The sequence below is a fragment of the Thamnophis elegans genome, chromosome 5 (genome assembly GCF_009769535.1).
Source record: "Thamnophis elegans isolate rThaEle1 chromosome 5, rThaEle1.pri, whole genome shotgun sequence".
Classification (NCBI taxonomy): Eukaryota; Metazoa; Chordata; class Lepidosauria; order Squamata; family Colubridae; genus Thamnophis; species Thamnophis elegans.
In genome coordinates this window covers 77,684,198-77,710,099 of record NC_045545.1, presented here as the reverse complement: position 1 = coordinate 77,710,099, position 25,902 = coordinate 77,684,198, and the positions used below count along the sequence as shown (strand labels likewise).

Genomic DNA, 25,902 nt, shown 5'->3' with positions numbered 1-25,902 from the left:
GCCTGGGTCACTGCCAGTTCTGGGGACCCAGGCCAGCAAACCACTACTGGTTCAGCAGAACCAGTCAGAACTGGTAGGAACCCACCTCTGCAACTCACCATGGGACAACTCGATGCAGGGCAATTTAAAAATTCTATTTTATTTTTTTAAAAATTAAAAAAATTTAAAATAATTTTTGCCATTTACAATTCATTCTGTTCCTGCTTTTACATCCTTTCTTCAATTATTGTATTCCTTTGATATTAGTGTTTCTTTGATATTGGTGTCCTGCAGTAAGTTGTCCTGCGGCGAATTGGCCGCAGTGAGTTGCCCGTGGCAAGTTGACTGTGGCAAATTATCATAAACCAGAAGCAATGGTAGTGAAAAATCAGCATTTGTTTTCATTGGATTACTGGATTACTGTAACGCGCTCTACATGGGGCTGCCCTTGAAGAGTGTTCGAAGACTTCAGTTAGTCCAGAATGCAGCCGCGCGAGCGATTGTGGGCGTACCTAGGTACACCCACGTTACACCTGTCCTCTGCGAGCTGCACTGGCTTCCTATTGGTCTCCGGACACGTTTCAAGGTGCTAGTCATTACTTTTAAAGCCCTTCATGGTTTAGGACATGGCTACCTGAGAGACCGCCTCCTGCCAGTTACCTCCCAGAGACCTATAAGATCGCACAGATTAGGCCTCCTTCATCTGCTGGCCAATGTCGGCTGGCGACTCCCCGGGGGAGGGCCTTCTCTGTAGCTACTCTGGCTCTATGGAACAATCTCCCCATGGAGATCCGGACCCTTACTACTCTCCCGGCCTTCCGCAAAGCGATTAAGACCTGGCTCTTCCAGCAGGCCTGGAATGTTTATGTTATGAAAGTTGTGTGATTTTAATGTCTGTACTTTTTAATTTTTATATGTTCCCCCTCCCTGCTTTATCTGTAAGCCGCCCTGAGTCTCTCGAGAGTGGGCGGCATACAAGTCCTAATAAACGTAAACGTAAAAATTTCTTTGGGCTTAGCACAAGCTACTAGGAATTGAAAGGTATTCCAAATGGAAGAAAAAGCAACTAGAATAAAATATCTCTGCACAAGTCGTGGAAGGTTTCCAATTTTTGTGCAAGGCTGAGGGATATCAAAATTGGGTTCTGCGTATTTCCAAATGCCCAAAATAACCTAAGCAAACAGAAGCAAATTTCAAAAGGCTGTGTTCAAAGTGTGCATGATCTAATGCTGACCTTAAAATTCAGACTTTTGAGCACCCTACAGTACTATTACTATATCGCCCACTGGCAGTGCTGTAATTAAGACCCATCAGTTTTCAGTATTTCCTTTTTGCACACTATGATTTTCAAGGGTATATAATTTAACCAAAAATGCTGGCATTTGTGTGCCCCCATCTTTAGATTTCTTCTTTAGATTTAGATCATTTGAAACTCTTACTACAGAGAAAAAAAAGAAGGAAGGGAAAGCAGCACAGTGATTAAGATTGCCCTTTTGAAGTGTAAAAAAGTACAAGGGACTTATTATCACATATGGTGGACCTGCCCGGAAACACAAAAATATTGGACAAAAATTTGGAAATGGGTACAAGAAATTACAGGAGAACAGATAAAATACAAACCTTTCTGCTGGGAATAATCAAAGGGAAATATACAAAGAAGATTAAGTACATATTAACACATCTGTTAACTACAGCTAGAATAGCATTTGCCCAATGCTGGAAATAAAATAATACCCCCTCGGACAAATTAGTGATTTAAAAATTTTTTGGATTGTGCAGAGATGGACAAATTAACACTGAAATTAAAAGATAAAGAAGAGTCGGAATATTACGAAATTTGGAACAATTGGTACAAATGACTGCAAAACAAGAATAAAATTAATTAAGCCAAAAAACAATATTTATAAATATATATAGAACTGTGTGTAAAGGTGTGTAAATATAGAAGCGAAATATTACATACATGCACAGGTATGAAGACACAACAATGTTGATATAATGACTGTAAGGTGTTGTAGAAGGGAAAAAATAATTTAAAAAATCTGCTGTCAAAGATTGCCCTTTTGAAAAAATAAGCTACCTATAAAATTCACATGGGTTCAAGTCCATTTGCCAGTCTTTAGGGATCATGTTTACTCATCTTTCAGCCTCACATTTGTTACATGAGTGAAAGAACAGCGCACAGAGCTTTATCACCTCTAATGGCATTATTTTCAGGGCATGCTGTAAGAGAGCAAGTTATTAAAACAAGGTTATCAAGCTAAGAGAAATCAAGTGGTGCTGATGCATGAAGGAAGCAGCTCATAGTCCAATTCCCATATCAAGCTGTTACTTGATACACAGCTAAACAAAGAGCACACAGCTTTGGATATATAGAACTGCACAGTTCTTAGTAAGACTTGATAGTTCATACTTAGCTAATTTAATCCAGTATGCTTTTAATTTATTGACTTACTTGACTTGACTTAAGTCTTTAGCGTCGGTACGGCATCGCCAATCCCTTCGCTGTAGAGTCGCATGCATCCCAAATCAACGGGATCCATGATTCTAGGCTGAGTACTACTTGAGCTCGCCGGGCCCAAGAGTCGACAGAGCCCCTTCTGTTGGAAAACGGTGGGCACCTCGAGAAGGCAGGGGTTGTCTTGATAATGAGAGGCTATATTTTGCGCATCAATTATCCTTTGCCCACCTTTTAATTTATTAATTAACCCACTATGCTTTCTTCACATGACATAATACCCTGCAGATTAGTTATGCACATTGAGTTCCTTCCTTACACTAAGCAAAATTGGGATTGGCTTTTCTGGATTCCATAGCTAGTGGATCGGATCTAGATTGGAGACAACCGAAAGTCTTACAATTCTAGACTAGACTATGTAGTTAAGCCAACATGTCAGAAGACAACTATGGCAAACCAGAGGTGCATCCAAGTAGTGGCAATCTTTTCTAGATCATACCATGACTCCAGATTGACTACAATTGCTTCAGCATTATTATTATTTTTAAAAATCATTATGAGTAATAATTAAAACTCCGGTAATAACAGTTACCAACAAAATGTACTCTGCTTGGTTGCAGCCTTCCCCAATATGACAGCATGTCCCAGAATATATTAAATGGTGAGAGGCACTTTAGCTGTATAATGCTGATATTACATGCTCTGCATTGTTTGCCAACAAGTTTCTGATTCCAGTTCAGAATATTGATAATGCTATATCAAACTTTATATGGCTTGGGTCTGGCTTATCTATGGATTGTGTTCTTCCTATAGAATTGAGACAATGCTGCAGATCACCTCTCTTAAAGAAGCTGGGAGGGTAGGAGCCCAGAGGCAGAATCTGCATAGCTGCCCCACTCCTGTGGAAGCCTTCCCTCCAGAGATCAAGTTGTCCCCAATGTTATTTATGTTTAGAAAAATCATGACGACTCTATCCTTTCAATAAGCAAATGGATCCTGAGCAATTCCCAATGATCAGTTATTCTTTTAATTCTTTTTGGTACATTATGTTTTAATGATTATGTCCCATGCATTGTTTTATCTGTTTTTAAAGATATAACTCAAGTGAATCAATGACTGTGGCAAATGAAAAGCTACGATGGCCAATGTTTCTGACAATTGTAGACCACCACATCTGGAGGATGTTGAAATAGGGAACGTTTCTCTATATCTTCATTGTGACAAAGACCATAACAGCTAACTGGAATACTGATTATTTTTAAACTGCCAGACTGGATCACAGTAGCTACTAGAACTCATCTAATGTTGGTTTCCCCTGAAGAAAGTGTTTCTTCACTGAAGACAGGCAAATTGGCTCACTTTTCTCCTATTATAATTGCAAATTATGGGATAAGATATGCCTAGTTTATCATAAAGAAATGTTTGTGCATGGATGGAATGGAAACTTAAAAATAGCTCAAGACATACATTGCGAATGTGAATGTGATTCTCTCATAGACATAACTATGAAATGGACCGTATCACTGGCACCACTCATTTGCTAATGTTTGCCTACAAAAATGTCTATCCCAAAGCAACTGATAATGGCTGTTTACAGATACTTTATGCTGAATGCATAGGAAGTGGAACATCACCTTCTGAACTTGTTAGTTCATAGAATGATGCACGCTGAAATTTCTTTCATGTGTGAGATGAACAGGGACATAAAAGGCAGCGCAATGGAACATCTATTGTACCCGCAGTGTGATGCGAAATGTGTATTTCATTAATGTTCATAAGCAGGAGATGGCATGAGACGATCATGATCAAGAATGTTGCAATAGCTGCAAAAAATATACATGCTCTTAGCAACCAATGCCATTTCATTTGCATGCCAACTAGCTGGTTTGCTTTGTTAGTCCCATTTTATGCTAATAAAATGTGGCTAATTGAAAGTGTGGCTTTCAAATGTTGTTTCTCATTTCTGTACGTTTGAAATATTGACAACAGTAATTGCTTGGAGGAAGCAGAGATCTGATGTGATCCTCTACTTCTTGTTATCTTATTGGTCCTTTGCTTCTTTTCTCTGAACTCATCTTAGTAGAAAATACAGTCTAATCAATTTTGTGTTTCTGGAATGCCCTAACATCAGTGGAAGGATCCCAACACTTTATTAATCTCAGTTTGTACAAATAATGTGTGCCTTTCCCTAACAGCTAACTTGGTAGTATCACTAATTTAAAAAGGGTTAGGGTTGGAGCGTGAGTCATATACTCAATGCTAGAAGCAGTCATCACACTGATGGGATGTAACACCCCAGTGGGTTTGTCCAATGTCACCTTCTATTTATAAGTCCATTTCATCCATTTTTCCTTTTTTTTTTACCATATCTGTTTTACTCTGGTTTCTACTTTTTCCACAAAGTAAGCAAATGTAGATGCGGTTAAATCTAACTTGGAACATGTTTGCAACCTAGCTAAACAAATCTGCTTGGAGGAGTATGAAGCAAATTTGGAGATAAGCGGAAAATTAAAAAGCACCTATATTAGTCCATGAGATATGAACTGGTTTGCTGAAAAATGCTTCTGAATGAAATTCTCAAGTGTTCCACCATGGCATCACAGATGGGGGGAATACAGTGTTAGCAGCACATTTCTCTGCTAAATCTATTATTACTCTACATCATTTAGATAATCCCTTACCAGCCTATTTGAAAATCATGGGAGTTGGAGAAGATTGATGAAGGATCTCAGCTGAAATTATTTTCATCTGCTCCAAATTTTCATAATTTGAAAGGTTTTGCAAAAGAGAGGGGGGGGTCCTTTTATTGGCCGCTATGCTATTGCCAGTGAATGATCATTACACTTATTTTGTTTTATCTAAGAAATTAAAACATTACTATTCCAAATGTGTCCACAGAATTCTTGCATTCATTTGTTTTATAGAAAACTGGAGCTCTTGCTTTTATAGTGGCAACTTGTAAATTATCTCCAACAAAGGAGATTCATGCCTTCCTCCAAATAAAATTCTTTCTTCATTCAATTTGTAATATTTTTTTTAAAAGGAGGATAGAAAGCAAACATTTTTATGGAAATCATGAGGAATAAAGTCCAGATCACTGGAAGTAATTATCCTGCTCAACCCTGCCTTTACTGGGAGTACTACAAACAGTTCTGCACACCTTAAAAAAAAGACATTGATAAACTGGAGCAAGTCTAGAGAAGAGCTATTGAGATGGTGAAAGGAGTGGCAAACAGGTCCTACAAGGAATGGTTAAAAGACCTAAGTCTCAGAAGAGATGGTTGAGAAGGACACAATATGTGTCTTTGGATATCTAAAGATTGGGAAGGACACAATAGTTGTTTTCAGATATCTGAAGGGTAGTCATGCCAGGATTATTGAGAGTTCAGATTTATCCTCACATGCTCACAAGGTGAAACTAGAATGAATGTGATGAAGTACGTAGTACAGATTACTCCTATGGAAGAACATCTTGACAATGAAAGCTATTACTCAGTGGAACAAGTTACTGCATGAAGTGATTTCTTTCCCTTCAATAGAGGTTTTCAAACAGAATGGATAATCATTTATCTCAGGGGTGTCAAACCCTGCAGGCTGGGTCTGGCCCATAGGGTGCTTAAATCTGGCCCGTGGGGACAGGCTGGAAATATTAAAGGACCGGCCTGCGGTGCCGCTGTCAGCCAAAACAGGCCATGTACAGGGGGTGTGTGGCCTGTTTTTTTCTGGCAGAGTGCTGGTCAGAGGCCGGGGAGGCCAAAAACAGGCCGCATGATGACCTCGGGGGCATCCATGCAGCCTGTTTTTGGCCGGCATAGTGCTGTTGGAGGCAGGGGAGGTGGAAAACAAGGCTTGGGGGGGGGGGCATGCCCCATTTTAGCCAGTGAAGTGCTGCAAGAGACCCTTCAGGCCAAAAATGAAACAGATGTGCGCCCCCCCCCATGGCCCATTTTGGCTGGCAGAGTGCTGCAGGAGGCATCCTTCCCATTCTCCACCCCCCCCTCTCCCGCCAGCCCATGGAGGAGAACTACAATGCTGATCCGGTCCTCAAAGAAATCCAGTATGACACCTCTGATCTATCTATTGGGGATTATTTGAATCCTGCAGTGTGCAGGAGGTATGACTTAATGCTTTTTAGGTATCTTCCAACTCGGACTCTGTCAATATGATTGATTGATTGATTTGATTGATTGATTGATTGGATTTATGAACCTGCCTCTCTCAAAATTTGTAAGTTTCCTTATAAGTTTACAAAATTTAAAACTGGATATCTTCATTAGAATCAATCATAATGACCTAAAGCTGGATGGGCAAAGGATCTGATGTCTCCAAATTTGTCATCTGGAAGGATGTCAGCAAAATCAAGAATGGGGAAGAAGCAGCCTGAAAGTCAAAACACAAGCGTGCCTGTCACTGGACTGGAAAGCTACCAATCTCCCAAGGGCAACATCTGATTTAATGTTTAGACTGCCTTCTAGAATCTTTCCGGTGGCAGTGAGCCCTTGGTTATAATCCTGTTGATATCTGAAAGAGGGTTGCATTTAACCATAATGGAAGAAGAAGGAGAGAATGTGTGCATATTCTGCCCTTTTGTGAGTGAATGGCAGTTATAGTGATGTTGACTGCAGTGCAGTGAAGCATAGGTTTCGCTGCCACTCAGTCGCAAAGAGACCCCTGCTGGCATGTTGTTGTGCTTGTTAAGAAGATTTTGCAACTTGGCATAGAAGGAAAGATATGCAAAAACCAAGAAAAACTGACAGCTTTGAAGATTCCCTTATTGTCAGGCTTACTATTGGCTACAAGAGAGGTTGTTTACTATTGTAGTTTCTCTGCTTATTCATTCCTCTTGCCTCTTTCACTGATAATTGCCATTCAACATCAAAATGCAATGGAGCAAAATATTACATTGTAGTAGAGGATTATTTGGGAATGGAGCAAGAGTTGAAAATCTTTGTGTTGCCTCTTATATAGCTGTCTGGAGAGGGGGAAGGGGGCCAGCTTAGTTTTTATTATCTCACAAAGTCAGAGCACTTTTAAAAGCAGATGCATACAGTCACTTCAGAATTATTTCCTGATTGTGATTTTTGGGGCCAGTGGAATTAATTTGTAATGAACAAGCATTAATATGGTAAAGGTTAGATGACTTTGGGAGGTTGTCATGACAACAGTGGAACAGTAATAGACATAATTTTATTTATGGCTTTAAGTTGTACCACCGCTTGATCCTCCAATAAGTCAGTTTTTATAAATTTAACATTTTTAGAAAGAACCATCATGGTTCTGTCTAGATTCATGATGGTAAATCTAGACAGCATACTAAAAAGCAGAGACATCACCCTGCCAACAAAAGTGCATATAGTCAAGGCTATGGTTTTCCCAGTTGCAATGTATGGCTGTGAAAGTTGGGCCATAAGAAAGGCTGAGCGCCAAAGAATTGAGGCCTTTGAACTATGGTGCTGGAGAAGACTCCTGCGAGTCATCAAACCGGTCAGTCCTAGAGGAGATCAACCCCGACTGCTCTTTAGAAGGCCAGATCTCAAATACTTTGTCCATCTAATGAGAAGGAAGGACTCACTTGAGAAGAGCCTAATGCTGGGAAAGATTGAGGGCAAAAGAAGAAGGGGTCGACAGAGAATGAGATGGCTGGATGGAGTCACTGAAGCAGTAGGCATGAGCTTAAATGGACTCCAGGTAATGGTAGAGGACAGGAAGGCCTGGAGGAATGTTGTCCATGGGGTTGCAATGAGTCGGACACGACTTCACAACTAACAGCATCATGGTTAAGAATTTGTCTTTCAAATTAAGATTTAGGAGGCTGAGACCCAAGATAGTGAAGTTTCCTAACAATGTATCTTTGGGTATCTTTCTTAGTGCTTGCCAGGGTCCTATTGTATCTTTTAAAAAAAAAATCATTTAGTTGTATTCAACCCTTTATATGCAGGGAAACCAAAAAGAAAAGGGAGATCAGCCAAATAGATTGTATGTTTCAATGCTTGTTTGTGATGTTGTGACCCAAGTACAAATTGGCAAAGCTTTGTTGTATCAGCACTTCATCATGTTTGCATCATCATGGTTAGAAGCAATTGCCTATGGTGGTAATTGTACAGTGTGTAGCATTTCCTTCCTAGTAATGGTGAGGACAATATCAATCTTTGGGTAGTATTTCACAAGTGCAACTTAAAGCTGCTTTACCCTTTTCCATGTAAGCTAAGCTCATAAACACATAGCACCGGAGAGAGATAGAGAGAGAATGAGAATTTGTAAGATCTGAACTGCATTCTGAATTTCTTAGTGAACAAATGATTGTAGCAGACTATATTTGAGACTATATTTTTGGTATTTTCAGTTGTTTTATCATATACTGGTTGTCACTGACTTTGTTGGACTTTAAAAAGTGAAGATGTTACACTACTTTAATAATTAGGATATTTGATAGTTTGGCCATTTCTTCCAAAATTGGATTCACTTTTTGATGAAGTAGAATTCCTTTCTATCTCTCTCGTTTGTGTGTGTGTGTGTGTGTGTGTGTGTGTGTTTGCACCTTTAAATCAGTGACAACAGCCAGGATAAGTCCTTGGTTTTGGCAAGGTTTTTCAGAAGTACTTTGTCATAGCCTCCTCCTAGGGCTGAGAGCAGAGGTGATATTCAGCAGGTTCTGACCAGTTATGGAGAACTGGTAGTGGAAATTTTAAGTAGTTCGGAGAACCGGTAAATACCAACTCTGACTGGCCCCACCCCCATCTATTCTCTGCCTCTTGACTCCCAGATGATCGGGAGGGAATGGAGATTTTACGGTATCCTTCTGCCACGCCCACCATGCCATGTCATGTCACGCCCACCAAGCCACACCCAAAACTGGTTGAGAGAGAGGAACTAGATGATTCTGATGCCTGAGGGAGCCATCGCTCTCTTAGAACTCACTCTCACAGTTTCTACCTGATTGATTGGTATCCCAAACTGGTTTACTGATTAGAATTGAATCAATTGTACAGTATGTACATAAAGGAAAAATAGGAGTATGATTATGAAAACAGTCCTAACCAACCAGCATAAAATTTGGACCAACGTAAAATTTAATAGACTAAGTTAGTTTCTGCAGCAAAGAAAGAACTAAGAAGATAGCTGGTTTTTTTTATTACCCAGCTATCATCAATACCAAAAATGCTAGAAGAGGGGCAAGGTAGGTCCCAGTACTTTGGCATAGTCCATCAGTTATGCCTTCTTTTGGCCTTTGCATATATTTTCTCCAAGGGCATTGTTTTGCCCAACCTCAAGCAGCTGCCAATTTATATTTCCCATGATGTCCTAGAGCAACACTACATAGGATACAGCCACTGATCACAATACTTGTACCACTGCTGATGAACCAATCCTATCATTGCCCCCGTCTCGAATGGTATGACTGTTGTGTGTTTTTAAATTATGTATTGTTGTGTTTCGTCTTTTATTTTTTGTCTGTACCCCGCTTCCCTGATTTGAATTGTGAGCCGCCCTGAGTCCCCTTCGGGGGAAAAGGGCAGCATATAAATATAATCAAATCAAATCAATCAAATCAATCAATGCAATGATATTAGAGAGCCCCTACTGAAGACCACTTAGTCACTCATTTCTAAATGTTTTGACAGATGCTAATATTTGTCTTGCATTGAGAGAGGGGGGGAGATGATGATGATGAGGAAGATAGGTAGGTAGGTAGGTAGGTAGGTAGGTAGGTAGGTAGGTAGGTAGGTAGGTAGGTAGGCAGGCAGGCAGGCAGGGAGGCAGGCAGGCAGGCAGGCAGGGAGGCAGGCAGGCAGGCAGGCAGGCAGGCAGGCAGATAGAACCACTTCAAAGTGATAGAAATATTTTATCTAAAGCATAGATCTTAGTTCAACATCCTTTTGAGTTCTTGGCTTAGTGCAATGTTCTTGGGAAAAGTACATATAAATAGGGAACGATATTGGAAAAATGCAATAAAGGTAGTAAGTATTTGGAACACAAAACTTCTGAAAATCAGTGATTTTCAGTGATTGTGAACAAGATAGCAGTTTCAAATGTGCAAAAAGCAGCTATAAGCAGAGTTTTACTCAACTGCTGTCTGAACGTAGGGTCAGAAGTTGAACTAATGGTTTGAAGGTAGTTCTGAAGTATCAGTATTTTCCATGTTGGGAAAAAAAAGAGTAATAGTGAGGTCAGTGCTGCATTTTACAAAGGACAATTTTCTCTTTAAAAGTGTTCCCTATTTGAACGGCTGTCAAATGAATCTTCTATTTTAAGGTTTTTTCCATTTGGAGGTCTGGCTTAAAAATAGTAACAATTTTTAAAACAATTTTTATTGAAAGTTTTACAAAGAACATAAAAACTAATGCAAAGAGTAAAAGCAATAAAGAAAAAAAGCAAAAGGACATAAAGGAAAAAATGGAATGAAGAAGCCTTCTGATTTCATTTGAAGCAAACATAAATATACTTGCAAAATTATCTCTTACTCTATCATTACAAAAGAAAGCTCTTATTATTTTCTCTTATTCAGTTTTCCCCCCCAATCATCAAAACCACAAATCACAAGTACATTTTCTGTATTTTGCAAAAAGTCTATATAGGTTTTCTAATCAGCCATAAATAGAGTTATTGTTTTTTTTCTCTAATCAAATAAGTTAATTTAGCAATCTCAAGTTCCATCCCTTCACCAACCATTCCTCCATTGTGGAGACTGTTGAACCTTTTCACGTTTGAGCATATAATAGTGTTGATGCAGTTGTCATATACAGTGTAAGAAAAACATTCCATGACTTTTTTTCTAGTTGTCTGTTCATTAGTCCCAAAATAAAAGTCCTTGATTTCAATTGTACTTTCACCTTTAAAAACATATGAATTAATGCGTTGATTTGTACTCAATTTTTAAGCTTTTTTACATAGCCACCAAGCATTATAAAATGTCCCTTCCTGTTGTTCGCATTTCCAGCAAAGATCCGAAATGATTTTATACCCTGTAGACCAGGGTTGTCAAATTGGCAGCCCGCAGTCCATCCCAGCTCTGCAAAGGTTAAAAAGTTGCAATACGTCATGTGACAGCAATGTGACACAGCAAGTTTGACACCCAAGCTCTAGACCAGTGTTTCTCAATTCTCAACGTTGGCGACTTTAAGTCCTGTGGACTTCAACTCCCAGAATCCCAGAATTCTGGGAGTTGAAGCCCACAGGACTTAAAGTCGCTAAGGTTGAGAAACACTGCTCTAGACAATTTCTCTGGTGACAAATACCAGTGATATTTAGACTAGAAGACCTCCAATGTCCCTTCCAACCCTATGATTCTATGACAAATCATGTTATCAACATTCTCAACTAAAACAAAATGTCAATTTCAATCTTTTCAATAACGTTTGTTCCTATTGGCCAACTGTTATATTATAGCCAAACATCTTAGCCCATTTTATCATGGATTCTTTCAGGTTTCAGCAACAACATTTTAACAATAACATGTTCATCATTAGAACATAAGTCTGTTTCAAACTCAGTCTTATTTTGTTTAAAACTATAAAATATTTTATCCATTTTAAACCTTTTTGTTAATTGCACATAAGCAAATTATTGACAAATGTATCCTTCCATTGTCAAATCTCCTCTTGATTTCATTACAATCCCCTTGAGAAAATTCTAATACATGCTCTCTTGGCATCTGACTGATTGAACCAAAGTGAAAAGCACCAAACACCACATTTTTTTACTTAACATTTTGTAAAGAAAGAGATGGGAAAATATCTTATGTATAGTACAGTACTGAAGCAGCCCCTTAAGAAGTGCTATTTTTTGGTGTTACGATTACAAAAGCAACAGAACCTCTTGCTATGAATCACTTTGCCAGGTGCAGCCTTGCTATGAACAATTGAATCTTCTTCACAACATACCATCTCTGATAAGTTCCTGGCGACTGGAACTTAGACAAGAAGTGAGAGTAGGTAATGGCAGAGCCCAAATCAGCAACAGATACCTCTTCATTTGTGTTTTAAATCGTCAGCCATGCTGTGGCACTATACTATCCTTATGTTTCTGGGGCAGGGGTGGTGGTGGGTAGAAATTTCATGATCCCATCAGTGGTGGAATTCAAAAATTTTACTACTGGTTCTGTGACCGTGGCATGGCTTGGTAGCCGTGGCTTGGTGGGCGAGGTAGGAGAAGGATACTGTAACAACTCCATTCCCTTCCGACTCCAGGGGAAGGTTACTGCAAAATCCCCATTTCCTCCCGATCACGTGGGACTCAGGAGGGAGAGAATAGATGGGGGCAGAGCCAGTCAGATGTGGTATTTACTGGTTCCCTGAACTACTCAAAATTTCCGCTACCGGTTCTTCTGAACTGGTCAGAACCTGTTGAATACCACCTCGGGTCCCCACAGGTGGGAATATGAACATTTTGAAGGAGCTAAATCATATCATTAGTTGATATAATAACCAATAGTCTGGTTTAGTTCTGTGAACGCAGTATTTCAAAAGGGGACGGAATTGCAATGAAGCTTTCATGTCATGGGGGGGGGGCTGTTTAAGAAGAAAGGTGTTTCAAGGAAATAGGGAAACTTAAGATTATGGAGCAGGGATGAAAGAAAGTGCTTGTACTGTATGAACATGGGGTAAAATTGGCATTGCCATGCATTTGGCTGCTGCAGCTGTGTACTCCAATTGAGAAAAGCTTCTACCCATACAAAGACAGAAAATTATTTAAACGTGGGCATTTGGGGACAAGGGGAGCAAATGATCTGATTGTTTGATTGTGTTAATGTCTCAACTTATATTTATATCAGGAGGCAAAACACAAATACGTAGTTCCAGCAATGTATGATGATATCTTCATATACTTTATGTAATATTATTGTCTTTTCTTAAAGACACAACTAATTCCAGGTCAACCTATTTCAGTATCTTTGACAGAATATCCTATTGGTGTTCTCCCCATTGGCAGCAAATATATATAACAGTCAGATATAATGGCTAAATTGTTGAACTGTCACTGAAGAGACCCAGATCACCTTCAGTCACAGAAGGTCAGTTGGGCCACTGACTTTCTTTCAGCCAACCTATTTTGCACAATTTTATGGGAAGAAATTGGAGAAGGGGCACTATGAATGCCATCCTGAGTCCGTCAGTGAAAATTCAGAATCAATTTGATGCTGTGTTGTTAACACCCATAAGGAAGAAAGATAGATAAGAATATTCATCTTCCTAAATGACTGGCCTGGCTTAATAGCAGTTTTACTCTAGGTTTTTGTGACCTAGAGGGAAAGATGCCTATAATGGAAAAATTCAGAAGAAACATTTGTTTGATTCATACAATCGTTAGCCTTTACTTAGAAAATGTTTAGTGCTCCCAATCTCTTTAACACTGATTGTCCCGAAGTCCCAAAATTAAATGTGAGATGTCTTGATTTACAAGGCTTAAGTAATTAAATGTGGAGAGAAGTTTCCTGAAACCAGCTGTTACTTTGTGTTCCCAGAATCTGCTTGTCTTCTATTATACTCCAAGACAGAAGTGCTGATAAGAGCCAAATTTTTTTTTGCAATGGATTAGAAAATTATCTGAGGTTTAACTACAAAATCCATGCTGCATTGGGCAGATGAAACATAACAACATTTGGTCAACAACAGCCTAATAGGAAAAGATCCTAAACATGGTTTCTACACATGTAATAAGAGTGATCTTGACAATACAGAGTTACTATAATATCAACAGTGCTAATGAACCCCGTGTAAAGGCAAAAACCTGGAATGTTTTAAATCACCCTCTTTAATATTATCATGGATTTAGTGCATTCAGTATTTGATCATTTAAGAGGCTTCTGCTGATACTTAACTATATTTAGTCTACAGAAGAGAGACGAATTTAAAATGATTTCCCTCTAAGAAGGGAAAGTAGGCAGGAAAAAAATAAGGATAAAGAAAATCCTGTGCAATGATCAAGCATCCCATCTTGTCAACTTGGACTTTGAAACTGCATCTGAAACCAGACCTCTGGTTACTAAATATATATGTGAAACACACTTATAAAATCCAAGTGTGTAGATGCCCTCCAAAAAGAGGGTAGGGCAACATTAAACTATTAATATTCATTGCATTCATAATAATTAATTTAAATTCTCTCTAAAAAAAATAAGAAAGCCCATTTACCGAAAGCGTGAACTGGGGAGCTTTAATAAATTTAAATAAATAAATAATGAAGCCATTTCCTCCCATCATGCTTACTGTGTCAGGGTTCCAAATAGCATCCTCAATCAATATAGAGATCCTAGGCTAGAGATTCCTCAAAGTCCAAATGTATTAAAGAAGCCATGTGGCACATCTGGGGAAAATCGTGAATCTGAAAGCTTCCAGGTTTTCCCCACCCAGTTGAAAGTTCAAGACCCTGCCCCAGGACTCATATGTCCAATCACATCGCCCAGTCAGTCACTGTCACGAAGGAAGATTCCTCTCATCCACATCATTACAGATGCAGGGACAAAATGATCTTGACTCTCTAAAGGAATGTTATTTTGGCTACATATCTCCCATGCTCATACAATCCCCCCCCACTCCCAGTTTCCACAGTAGAATATGTTTGAATATGTGGCAGGCTTGAGGCCCAATACAAAGATGGCTTCCAAGCCTGACATACTGTATGTTTGAAATCTCCCTCACTCTCTCTCTCTCTCCTCTCTCTCTCCTCTCTCCTCTCTCTCTCTCTCACACACACACCACACACACACACACACACACATATTAATATATATATATATATATATATATATATATATATATATATATATATATATATATATATATATATTTCCCCCTCACATTGCACTCACAAGCACAGACCACATACACACATTCCCAATCTCATTATCCTACAGTAGCTGCAAAATATAACCCGTTTCAGAGTTTTAAAAAGAGTAAACATTTGGCTGAACAAGTAATAGGGACTCGTTCTTCCCAATGAGATTTCTGCGGCAATTTTCACCTCCTGAGTATTAAATGTTTTCTCACCAAATCTTATAATTAGAATTTATAAAAACACTTCTACCAACTCACCAGAGATTATTTAGAGAGGGGGAAAGCCTAAGGACGAAAGACAGTATTATTTACAATATGAAGATATTCATAATACATACTTATTCTGGACAAGGGAAAGGATGTTCTTTGGTAGCCACACCCAAATCATGAAATAAGTCGTCCTCTTTCACTCTTGCTTAATTCCATTGTTTAATGAAAATTGTTCCATCCAGCTTTTATCTGATCAAGCCGATGATGTACGATGTGCTGGGCCTTAGCACTGTGCTTTGACTGCATTTTGTATACTATTTTGGATTGCTGTTTTATTAGGTGGCTGATATTTTGCATCACACATTACTGTTTTATTATCTGTTTCTAGTATTTTTGAAGGTTGTAAGCCATTTGAGTGGAATATAAATCCCTGGAGAGAAACATATGCAGGTGACTGTACAATAAGGCACTGGTGTTGTGCATACCAGTTCACCTTTGAAGCAAACTTGGCTCGTCGTAAGAAAAAGTACTTTTTAGACTTTAATGTTGTGAAAATATGCTGTAATGCCTTTTAAAGTAAATGGAGGAGCTACTGCTACCCCTAAGCAAGGAAAATACAGATATAACCACTTAGTCAACAGACAGTTAACATTTCTCATCTCAAAGGCTAGCAAGATAAGGGATGGTTTTGATACTTAGATGGAAGACATTCTGGGAATCAAGAAGTATGGGCCTGATAGAGATTCTAGAAATCACTACAACTATTCAGTTTTATTTATTTATTTATTTAGAAATATATATGGCTGTTCTTAAATAAGTAATGGGTGGTTAATAACCAATACAAAAGAAAAAACAATATATAAACCAAAAAATACTATTCCAAAATATAATTATACAATGATCAAGAGTCTGTTCAACTAACTTACAACACAAGAACATACAAGTTGGGTGGGTTTCCCATACTGGTAGGGGAAAAACAGTTCTTAGATGAATGGAATTGAGTTAAATCAAGTTGATATACAGAGATATAAGACCAACGTTTGTTATCTTATTAGAACAATTCCACTGATTTGCAATGGGAAATTGTTCTTTCTCTTGACACCTGGTGCTCACAAGCTGCCTCTTCATTTATGTGAGATGTTTTCATGTTTTATTGTTTATTTCTCCCTTTTGATTTCTAAAGGAAGCAGCTGCAGGAAATAACCTGCGCTCCATTACCTATAGTATTTTGAGATCCTTTACCTATGAATAGATAGATAGATAGATAGATAGATAGATAGATAGATAGATAGATAGATAGATAGATAGATATAGATATAGATATAGATATAGATATAGATATAGATATAGATATAGATTAGATATAGATATAGATATAGATATAGATATAGATATAGATATAGATATAGATATAGATATAGATATAGATATAGATATGCTTACATCCTCTGTTACTTATGCATTACAGGTAGTCCTCGATTTACAGCCACAATTGAGCCCAGAATTTATAATGCTAAGTGAGAAATTTGTTAAGTGAGTTTTACTCCATTTACAACTTTTTTTTGCCACAGTTGTTAAGTCAATCATGGCAGTTATTAAAATTAGTAACACAGTTGTTAAGTGAATCTGGTTTCTCCATGATTTTGCTTATCATAAGGTTGCAAAAAGTGATTCACATGACCCTGCAACCATCATAAGTACGAACCAGTTGTCAAGCATCCAAATGTAAATCCCATGACCATGGGGATGCTTCAATAGTGTGAAAGTGTGGAAAATAGTGATAAGTCACTTTTTTCAATACTGTTTGTAACTTTAAACTTTAAACTGTAACTAAACTGTTGTAAATCGAGGACTACCTGCCTTTCTCCTGCCTTTCTGAGATGTATAAATACCTTTGTTGGGGGAAATGTCAATATTCTTTAGGGGGAGTTAGAAGAGATTGGAAGGTCACTTCTCTGAAATGGTATAGGACAGTGATGGCTAACCTTTTTGTCCTCGCGTGCCGAAAGCGTGTGCACATGTGCCCACACCCATAATACAATGCATTTGTGCCCCCCGGCCTCCCTGTGCATCTGTGCGTCCCACCCTGTGCCCCATTTTGGGCCTAGCAGGCCTCCCTGAAGCCTCCTGGGACCATAAGTGGGGCACGACAGGCCCGCACCCCCCCGTGCATGCCTACACTGTTACAGGAGTTATGTCAGCCTTGTATGCAGCTTTATTCCCTTTAGCATTCATCTCCATTGTTCAGTGATGCATTTCCTGCCTCTCTAGGATTTACCTCTATCTGCTCCTATGAGGCAATCCTGTTGCATGTATATCAATAGCTTGTATCGTGTGCACATGCTTGGTGGAGCTCAGCTGGGGCTTGTGTGCCAGCAGAGAAGCCTCCGTGGGCCATCTGTGGCACACTTGCCATTGGTTCGTCATCATGGGTATAGGATCTCCTGCTTGAGCAGGGGGCTGAACTAGAAGACCTCCAAGGTCCCTTCCAGCTCTATTCTGAATCTGATTCTAAAGAGTTTCACCAACAGTTTAAGAAACACAACAATAAGCCTTGATGATTTGTTTTGGGCCTTGGATTTGATTTCATAAGACAGGCCTTATGGTATATTTCATGGACACATCCTTACTTCATCGATTTGTATGAAGCCAATTTTTTTTTCTTTGAAAAATATAGCAAATGTAAGATGCCATGTGATTTCTTTGTGGTACTGACTAATTTTCTCCTTTCTTTTGCAGATTTTTGGCCATTATCTCCATCATGTTCATTGATGCTCTCTACAATTGCCTTGTCCTCTAAAACACTCTTCCTGAGCTTCAGGACACAGATGAGTACGGAAATCCTTCAGATAACCCGCAGCTAGCCCACGTAGAGGCGGTGTGCATCGCATGGTTTACAATGGATATGTTTTGCGTTTCCTCTCTTCTCTAAGAAATGGAAATTTTTCAAAGGACCCCTGAACGCCATTGACTTGTTAGCAATCTTGCCCTATTATGTCACCATCTTCCTCACAGAATCCAACAAAAGTGTACTTCAGTTCCAAAATGTCCGGAGGGTAGTCCAGATATTTCGTATCATGGAGGATACTCCGTATTTCTAAAATTGGCCAGGCATTCAACTGGTTTGCAATCTCTGGGATTTACATTGAGGAGAAGCTACAATGAACTTGGATTACTTATTTTGTTTTTGGCCATGGGCAGTATGATCTTTTCAAGCTTAGTGTTTTTTGCAGAAAAGATGAGGAGGATACAAAATTCAAGAGCATACCAGCCTCCTTCTGGTGGGCCACAATAACTATGACAACTGTTGGTTACGGAGACATCTATCCTAAGACCCTTTTAGGTAAGATTGTTGGTGGGTTATGCTGTATTGCTGGAGTCTTAGTGATTGCCCTTCCAATCCCAATCATTGTAAATAACTTTTCAGAGTTCTACAAAGAACAGAAGAGGCAGGAAAAAGCCATTAAGCGTAGGGAAGCCCTTGAAAGAGCCAAAAGGAATGGAAGCATTGTGTCCATGAATTTGAAGGATGCTTTTCACGTAGCATAGAATTGATGGACATCGTTGTTGAAAAGAAGGGAGAAAATGCAGGCAAAAAGGATAAAGTTCAGGACAATCATTTATCCCCAAGCAAATGGAAATGGGCCCAAAAGATCAATCTCTGAAACTAGCTCCAATAAATCTTTGGAGACAAAGGAACAAGGTTCACCTGAAAAAGCTAGGTCTTCCTCCAGTCCTCAGCATCTGAACGTCCAGCAACTGGAAGACATGTACAACAAAATGAGTAAAGCTCAGTCACAGCCAAATCTCAATTTAAAGGAGACAGCTCAACCCAGTAAGCAAAAAGAAGAACTAGAAATGGAGGCCATTCCTGGCCCAATGGTCCCTTTGTTGACTACTCGGGCAGATGGAATAATTGATATGAGAAGCATGTCGAGCATTGACAGTTACATAAGCTGCATGACTGAATTTCCCGAAGCTGGGAGATATTCTCATAGCCCTCTCACTACACTGACCAGCAAAGGTGGGAAACTTCCCCTTCAGGACCCATATAGACTGGAAGGAAGTGGGTCCAAATTCATGGAAATAAAACCAAATCTGGAAAGTCGCCATTGCTCTACCTTTTTCATAGAGAGCCCAAAAGTTCAATAAAACTCATCAACCCTCTAAAACTGAGATCTCTAAAGGTTAATTTTATGGAAGAGGATGCTGTAGGGTCAGCAGCTTCAAATGTCCTAAGAATATACCCAGATCCCATCAAGAACAGGGGAGCTACAGGGGCTGCCACAGATAGTTCTGGATATTCTGATCGGTCTCTGATGAGTCCAGAAACTTCTGTCTATACGACTGCAAGTGCTAGAACCCCTACAAAGTCACCCGAGAAGCAGGCACCGATTGTTCTGAACTTCCATGATGCTGGCATTCATAAATTTATCGATGCTGACACAGATGATGAAGGCCAGTTGCTCTATGACTCAAGTCCTCCAAAAACCTCTTCAGGCCATACTAGCCCCAAATACAGCATTTCTCAGAGAGGCTATATAAGGCAACGAGATAATGTTTGTAAAACAGAGAAGGCCGCTTAGCAACTGCTGCTTTGTCCTCTACACACAAGCTTTTAGGGCAAAATTGCCTTTATTCCATGGAAATATCACTGGAAGAAACCCATGGTAACCAGGAAACTATCAAATTAGATAATCATATTTCACCTGAGGTTCACATATTACCAGGTGGTGGTGGAGGAGGAAGAGGACTAGTAACAAACATGATCAAAATATCTGATCAGGGCTGCAGAATGTTGACTAACAACTGACAGGAATGCCTTTGCACTCGACACACCAAGAAAAGATTCTGCATGGCATGAACTTTTGACTGAACAAGCCACCTGTTTTGTAAAAATCAGAAGGATGTCTTGAAATGGGATTAAGGATAATACCTCCTCTGAAATCTACTCCAAATTCTGACTCAACCACACGACAGTCATAAGTAAAATGAAGTTTGTGCACATCTTGATCATAAATTGATCTCCTTTCAACTTCCTTTACAGAAGTCAGTGTGACCAATTCTTCCATTCTTCACTCCTTTAACATAGACCCTCTTTTATGGCAATACCAGTATCTGAATTGCATTGTCATCTTAAAGTGATCTAGACATCTATAGTCAAATACTAGAACAAATGGTAGATGTGATCAGAAACGCAACACTTTATGCTTAAAGGTAACTATTCCAAACATCCCCCATCCATGCCTTTTTCTCTGATGAATACAAGGTCTGAAGACGAACAGGGCTCGGGTAGGCTTATAAATCACAAATGCAGTGAATTGAGAAATAAACTTTTAAACATTTCTCTCTGTATTTCTAGATGCATTAAAAATCTATTTTTTTATTTTAAAACAATCAGCAGGGTGAGTTGCACCACTTGTACTAAATCCAAATATCCCTTCAAGTTATATGTAAAAAAAAAAACTGACTCTGCTAAAAGTCATACAAAATCCGAGATCAGGGATGTAGTTTTTAACTTGGGATTAGGAAGATCGTTTTCAAACTTAAATATGGTAAGATGTTTAAAAAAGAGATTTTCATACTTTTTTATGAATGGATGTTTTTATGTATTCTGAAAATAAATAAATCAGGTGGATCTAATCTTTTGGTGTTGGAGAAAGGTATCCTTGGAAGGTATCACCCAAACGTCAACAGTTGGGGAACTAAGAAACAGCGGCAAAACAACAACAAAAGCCAGAAATGGTAGCCTGAACCAAGAATCCATATTAGCTTTGAGAACAATTCCAGCACAAAAGAAATTAAGTAATATTGGAAAGATATTCCATTTCTTCTCCCTGAATTATTTGCACATCATTGAGAAGGGAGGGGAAGTGAGTTATACCCAACCTGTTCACTAAGCAACAAGTTTATTCTACCACATTTTGCACTTAAATAATGTAGAATGCAAAAATATGCAAGTTATAAATACATAAATATGCAAAAAAAAATGTTATTTCCAAGGAATGATCCTCCTGCCATCTGGAGTGGTATCCATCAAGATAGGAACTTCTGGAATTTAACAGTAGGAAGGAGGGTATAAATATCAAGAGACTAAAGGCCATGAACTTAACACATCTTCATTTTATTCTGAAACAGGTCGTTTCTGACAAAAACACACAGCTACACCAGCTTGGATTTATAATTCCTACTATTTCCTTTCATTTTGCTGGTATTACAAAGCACTTTATGTTAATGTTGTGACAAAGGTGGAATCAAGAAGAACAGAGAATGTATTTTTAAAACACTAGCACTTTAAAAACAAACACACTCCTTATTTGTGCCTCGTCACATCTGTGATTTGTTACCCACCTGGTAACAAGCTGCACCATAACTGTGATGATAACACATAATGTTTGTCCTTCGTTACTGTAATATAGTGTAACATTAAGATACATGCACACCTATAAAACCTTTGAAAGCTTGACTTATTTTTGTAGAATAGTGCACTCGGATGCAGGGGAAAAGGTGATGTGGGGTCTAGCCAGCCTAAAGAGTAGGCACCTTAACTCATGGCCCTTCAATGTTGACCGAGGAGCATATATGAAAGGGTAACTCAAAGTCAACGTGATCTGAAGCTCAGAACAGCCTAATTCAAAAAGTATTGGAGAAAGTAAAGCATCTTTTCCTTTTTTTGCAGTTTCATTCCCTGAGAAAAGGCTTACAAAGATGCATTCAACTTGATTGCCCCTGTCAGTAGATAGAAAACTTTTTTTTAACATAACCTATTTATTAAAAGGAAAGTAGGGGCAAAAAAGATTTTGCACTGCACTTATCTATCATGAGTAATTACATTGCAAATAACAGGACTTGGCAAACTGAAATGGATCTCTGTAAATAATGCACTGCATCCATGAAAACTACCCGTCACTTGTCAAATCAGTATTTTTTGGTGTCAAATAGCTGTTGGTCTTGAATGTAATTCTTGTCAATTCGAGCTGTACTGACTGTCCTTCCACCTCTAATGCACACACCATGCACAGACAAAAGCAATAAGCACAGGTTTATCTTTAAAAAAAACTGTTATGGGTTGTAACAATCCTTTGCACATGTTTCTGCATAAGTGTGAATATTTCTCACATTTGCTCAATTATCCACTTACCTAGGAACCCCTTCCAATATTACTGTATCTATTCATTCAATTGCCAGTAAAGTAAACAGAACAATTTCAGGCAGTAAAATGTTCATTCCATGCAAACAAACTAAACCAAAGGGATGTATGCTTACAAAAAAAAAAATACCAAGAAAACAGCATTCTGGAAAGGTACAGGTAGTTATCAGCTATCTATAGGGTGAATTTAAGATACTATAACTAATCTAAAAGTATGTGGGAGCCCTGAATTGTCATTAAAAATAATAATGCACCAAATAAATTTTGCACACAATATTGCAGAGATGACCTTTAATGCAACTGCTAAGTCCCAGTAACTCCCTGTGCTTACTGGTTGACGATATGTTTCAAACTCAACACTAGATGTTGTTATTGTAAGGGCAAAAAGGAATTACTTTGGCAACAGTAACGTGAAACTGAGGGATACTTTAAACTTCATTAATATTTAGATTAATAATTTGCAAAATTGTGTGATTTGATTGACGTGGAAAATGAGTCTTGATTAGTGCATGCTGGCTGGAGAATTCTGGGAATTGAAGTCCACAGGTCTGAAAGTTGCTAGGCTTAAGAGATGTTAATCTAGATGTAAGATACCTCAATTGTAGCCTGCTGATCTGTTAGGATACATCTCCACTGGCCACTATCTGAAAATTGTGGGCTTTGCTATCCCTGCATACCTGAAACGCATCACACTGGGGAAGGCTGACATATTCTGAAATAAAACAAGCAAAGAACACCAATCAAAAAGCCTCTGCTTTAAAGAGGAAATAGACAGTAAGATTAAAATAAACTCAGAAATATTCATACATATATGATTTCATGTAAGATATATTAAATAATCTTCCCCAACCATTTGCCTCCAGGTGTTAAAGCTGCAACATCCAAGATTCCCAGCCAGCATGGATTGGCAGACTATACAAAATCACTCTATGTGGAGCTTTTTAGTCTATTTTATTAAATATAAAAATTTAATATTCCTCTTCATGTTTGTTCCTTAGTTACCGGTATCTCCTTTTTGTACCTTGGGATTCCAAGCTTGTCTCTTTTTTTGCATTTATGCTTAAGTTTTACACCAACTAGAATAAAAAGAAGCAAGCTAGTCATGTACACCCCAGGTCCCCTCACTAGTTTATGTTACAGGTTTTGTGTCATGTCCATCATCAGCACAAATGGTAAATAAAAATAAACAAATTTGAAAAAAAATTCAGGGAAAATATTTTTATTTCAAAGAATGAATCAATAGAAAGCTCTGTGTGATATATTTTAAAACAGATTCTTTGTGTAGAAACCTTTCAAAGAAATTAACATTTTTCGTATCAAGAAAGCAAGCGCATGTAAAAATAACCATTTAGAGAAATTATCTAGCAATCTCAGTTCAAAAGTATACATTTGAAGCATGGAGGACAATCAATAACCGTATTTAAAAACAAACCTTTAAAACAATATCAACTGGTGCAACTCTCCTTGTACCCAAACCCCCCCCCTCTTTTTGCCTTGCATTGGCAAATGAGAAACAAACCTTTCATATATTTAGCCATGTATTGGGTCACTTTTGACAGATGTTTCAAAAGTATTGCAAAATGTGTATCTTTCAGTGTGAATTGACAAAGTCCGATGGATTTCTGACAGGGGTTAATTAAAACTGCATTTCCTTTGTGTTTGTGAAAGGGTAATCTATTCTTGTTTTGTCTCCAATGATGAAGTGTGTATGTCCAAGGCAAGCCCCACTGACATGACTGGGAATGACACAAATCACAGAGGTGCTCTTGCACATACCCGCCATTCATTTCCGTGCAGCTTGCGCTGGAAACTCAGTGGATTATGCTCCTGTGTCTGACTGAAAGTTGAACTGTATATATAGAACATGAGAAGACATGTAAACATTGGGAAATGTGTTCTGCATTGAAAAGCATTTGAAATCCAAAGTGGAATTGCAGAGTCTCTGTTCATCAATTGAAATGAAGTCTGTATTCAGTTCAGGCCTTTGAAAAACCATAGCACAACTTTACATAAGCTTTTAAATGATAGCTCGTAGTCAACTCTATTGCTAATCCCACCCAGGTTGATTTCCATTGACGGGAAGAAAGAAGAAATTTAAAAAAAACCAAAAAACAAATATTCATTGTGGTAGAACTCATGCTAAGATTTTCAAGCTTAGAGTTTAAAAAGAAATACAAGCAGAAGTCTCCTATAGCATAGCAAATTGTAAGATCTCAAACCATTGTTGTTACGCTGAGAGCTTTTATTTAGAATTGGAGTGGTCCCAAATTCAAATACCCAAATTTGCAATCTTCTAATCATTCGGTAACATGAGGCCAATCACTCTCCAAAACAAATTTGCCCAACATGATTGTGTCAGAATAACATGAACGAAATAATGTATACCAGCTTGAAAAAGGTGAAAAGTAAGTCTAAGATTCTGATTTAATTCCCCCCCTCCATGTTATTAGGGCTATATGTAGATGGCTATTTAAATGGAATACTCTAGGATTCAGTGGGATCTTGGCCAACAGCTCTGGTGAACCTTCTCAATGGCTTCCTGGTGGATTCACCTCAGCAAAGTATCGCTGAACATAGCTGCCATTTTACTGTTTTCATTCTGCCTTGATAAAAGTGTCATTCTTGGGAATTCTTAGAAACTGAGCCACAGCCCTTTCTAAGCTACATTTTTTTTAACTTCTCACAATGCCTCAAAGTGGTAGCATTGTGGGGAAATGAACATGGCAGCTAAATTCAGCCTCTTTGACTATTTGAGGTGGGGATTAAAACTGAGTACAAAACAGGCATGACTGATGGAATGTATTAGGACGCTTGAGGTTCTAGAAACTGCTGGATGTTCATGACAGCCCTGGAAATTATGCAGCCAGCAAGACCCATGCCTTTGGAACATGACATCTCTTAGCTGTGAAGGTGAAGAGATGGGCAAGAAAAAGAAAATCCAGTTCAATAGCTGGGAAGAGTGGTGCAAAAGTGGAATATATTTTCTTGGACATGAATCATGGATATGGCAGTTGGTATGGCAAGAGGTTGGTAGGCTTTCCTTAATCTAATAGATTTGATTAACAGGGAGAGGGGAACATTACATAATCGCTTGCAGTTTGTTCAACTATATATGTAATTGTGCATCCTGTATCAAATAAAGCAGAAAATGAATTCGTGTTTCTCCAACAGTATGGCCTCATGCCTCTTGCCAGCTTTGATCTGCTTTTTTACAGAACTGAAATCAACCTCTTAGTACTATGGACTAAAGGAATGGCTGCAAACTTCGCAGGCGACGTTCTCTCTTATTGGCAGGCGACGTTCTCTCTTCTCGCTTTTCCTTTTCTATGAGA

At 38.6% G+C, this 25,902-nt stretch overlaps 1 protein-coding gene across 1 annotated transcript in view; it reads left to right on the top strand.

Moving 5' to 3' along the window:
- The window catches only part of KCNB1 (potassium voltage-gated channel subfamily B member 1), a 180,957-nt gene extending 160,724 nt beyond the window's left edge, over positions 1-20,233 (top strand). Inside the window, 9 exon segments of the mRNA XM_032218605.1 lie at positions 18,162-18,320; positions 18,323-18,346; positions 18,349-18,503; positions 18,506-18,650; positions 18,653-18,955; positions 18,958-19,064; positions 19,066-19,564; positions 19,567-19,995; positions 19,998-20,233. Of these exon segments, the coding sequence (XP_032074496.1) occupies positions 18,162-18,320; positions 18,323-18,346; positions 18,349-18,503; positions 18,506-18,650; positions 18,653-18,955; positions 18,958-19,064; positions 19,066-19,564; positions 19,567-19,995; positions 19,998-20,233 (2,057 nt within the window).
- Positions 20,234-25,902: the final 5,669 nt, after the last annotated feature.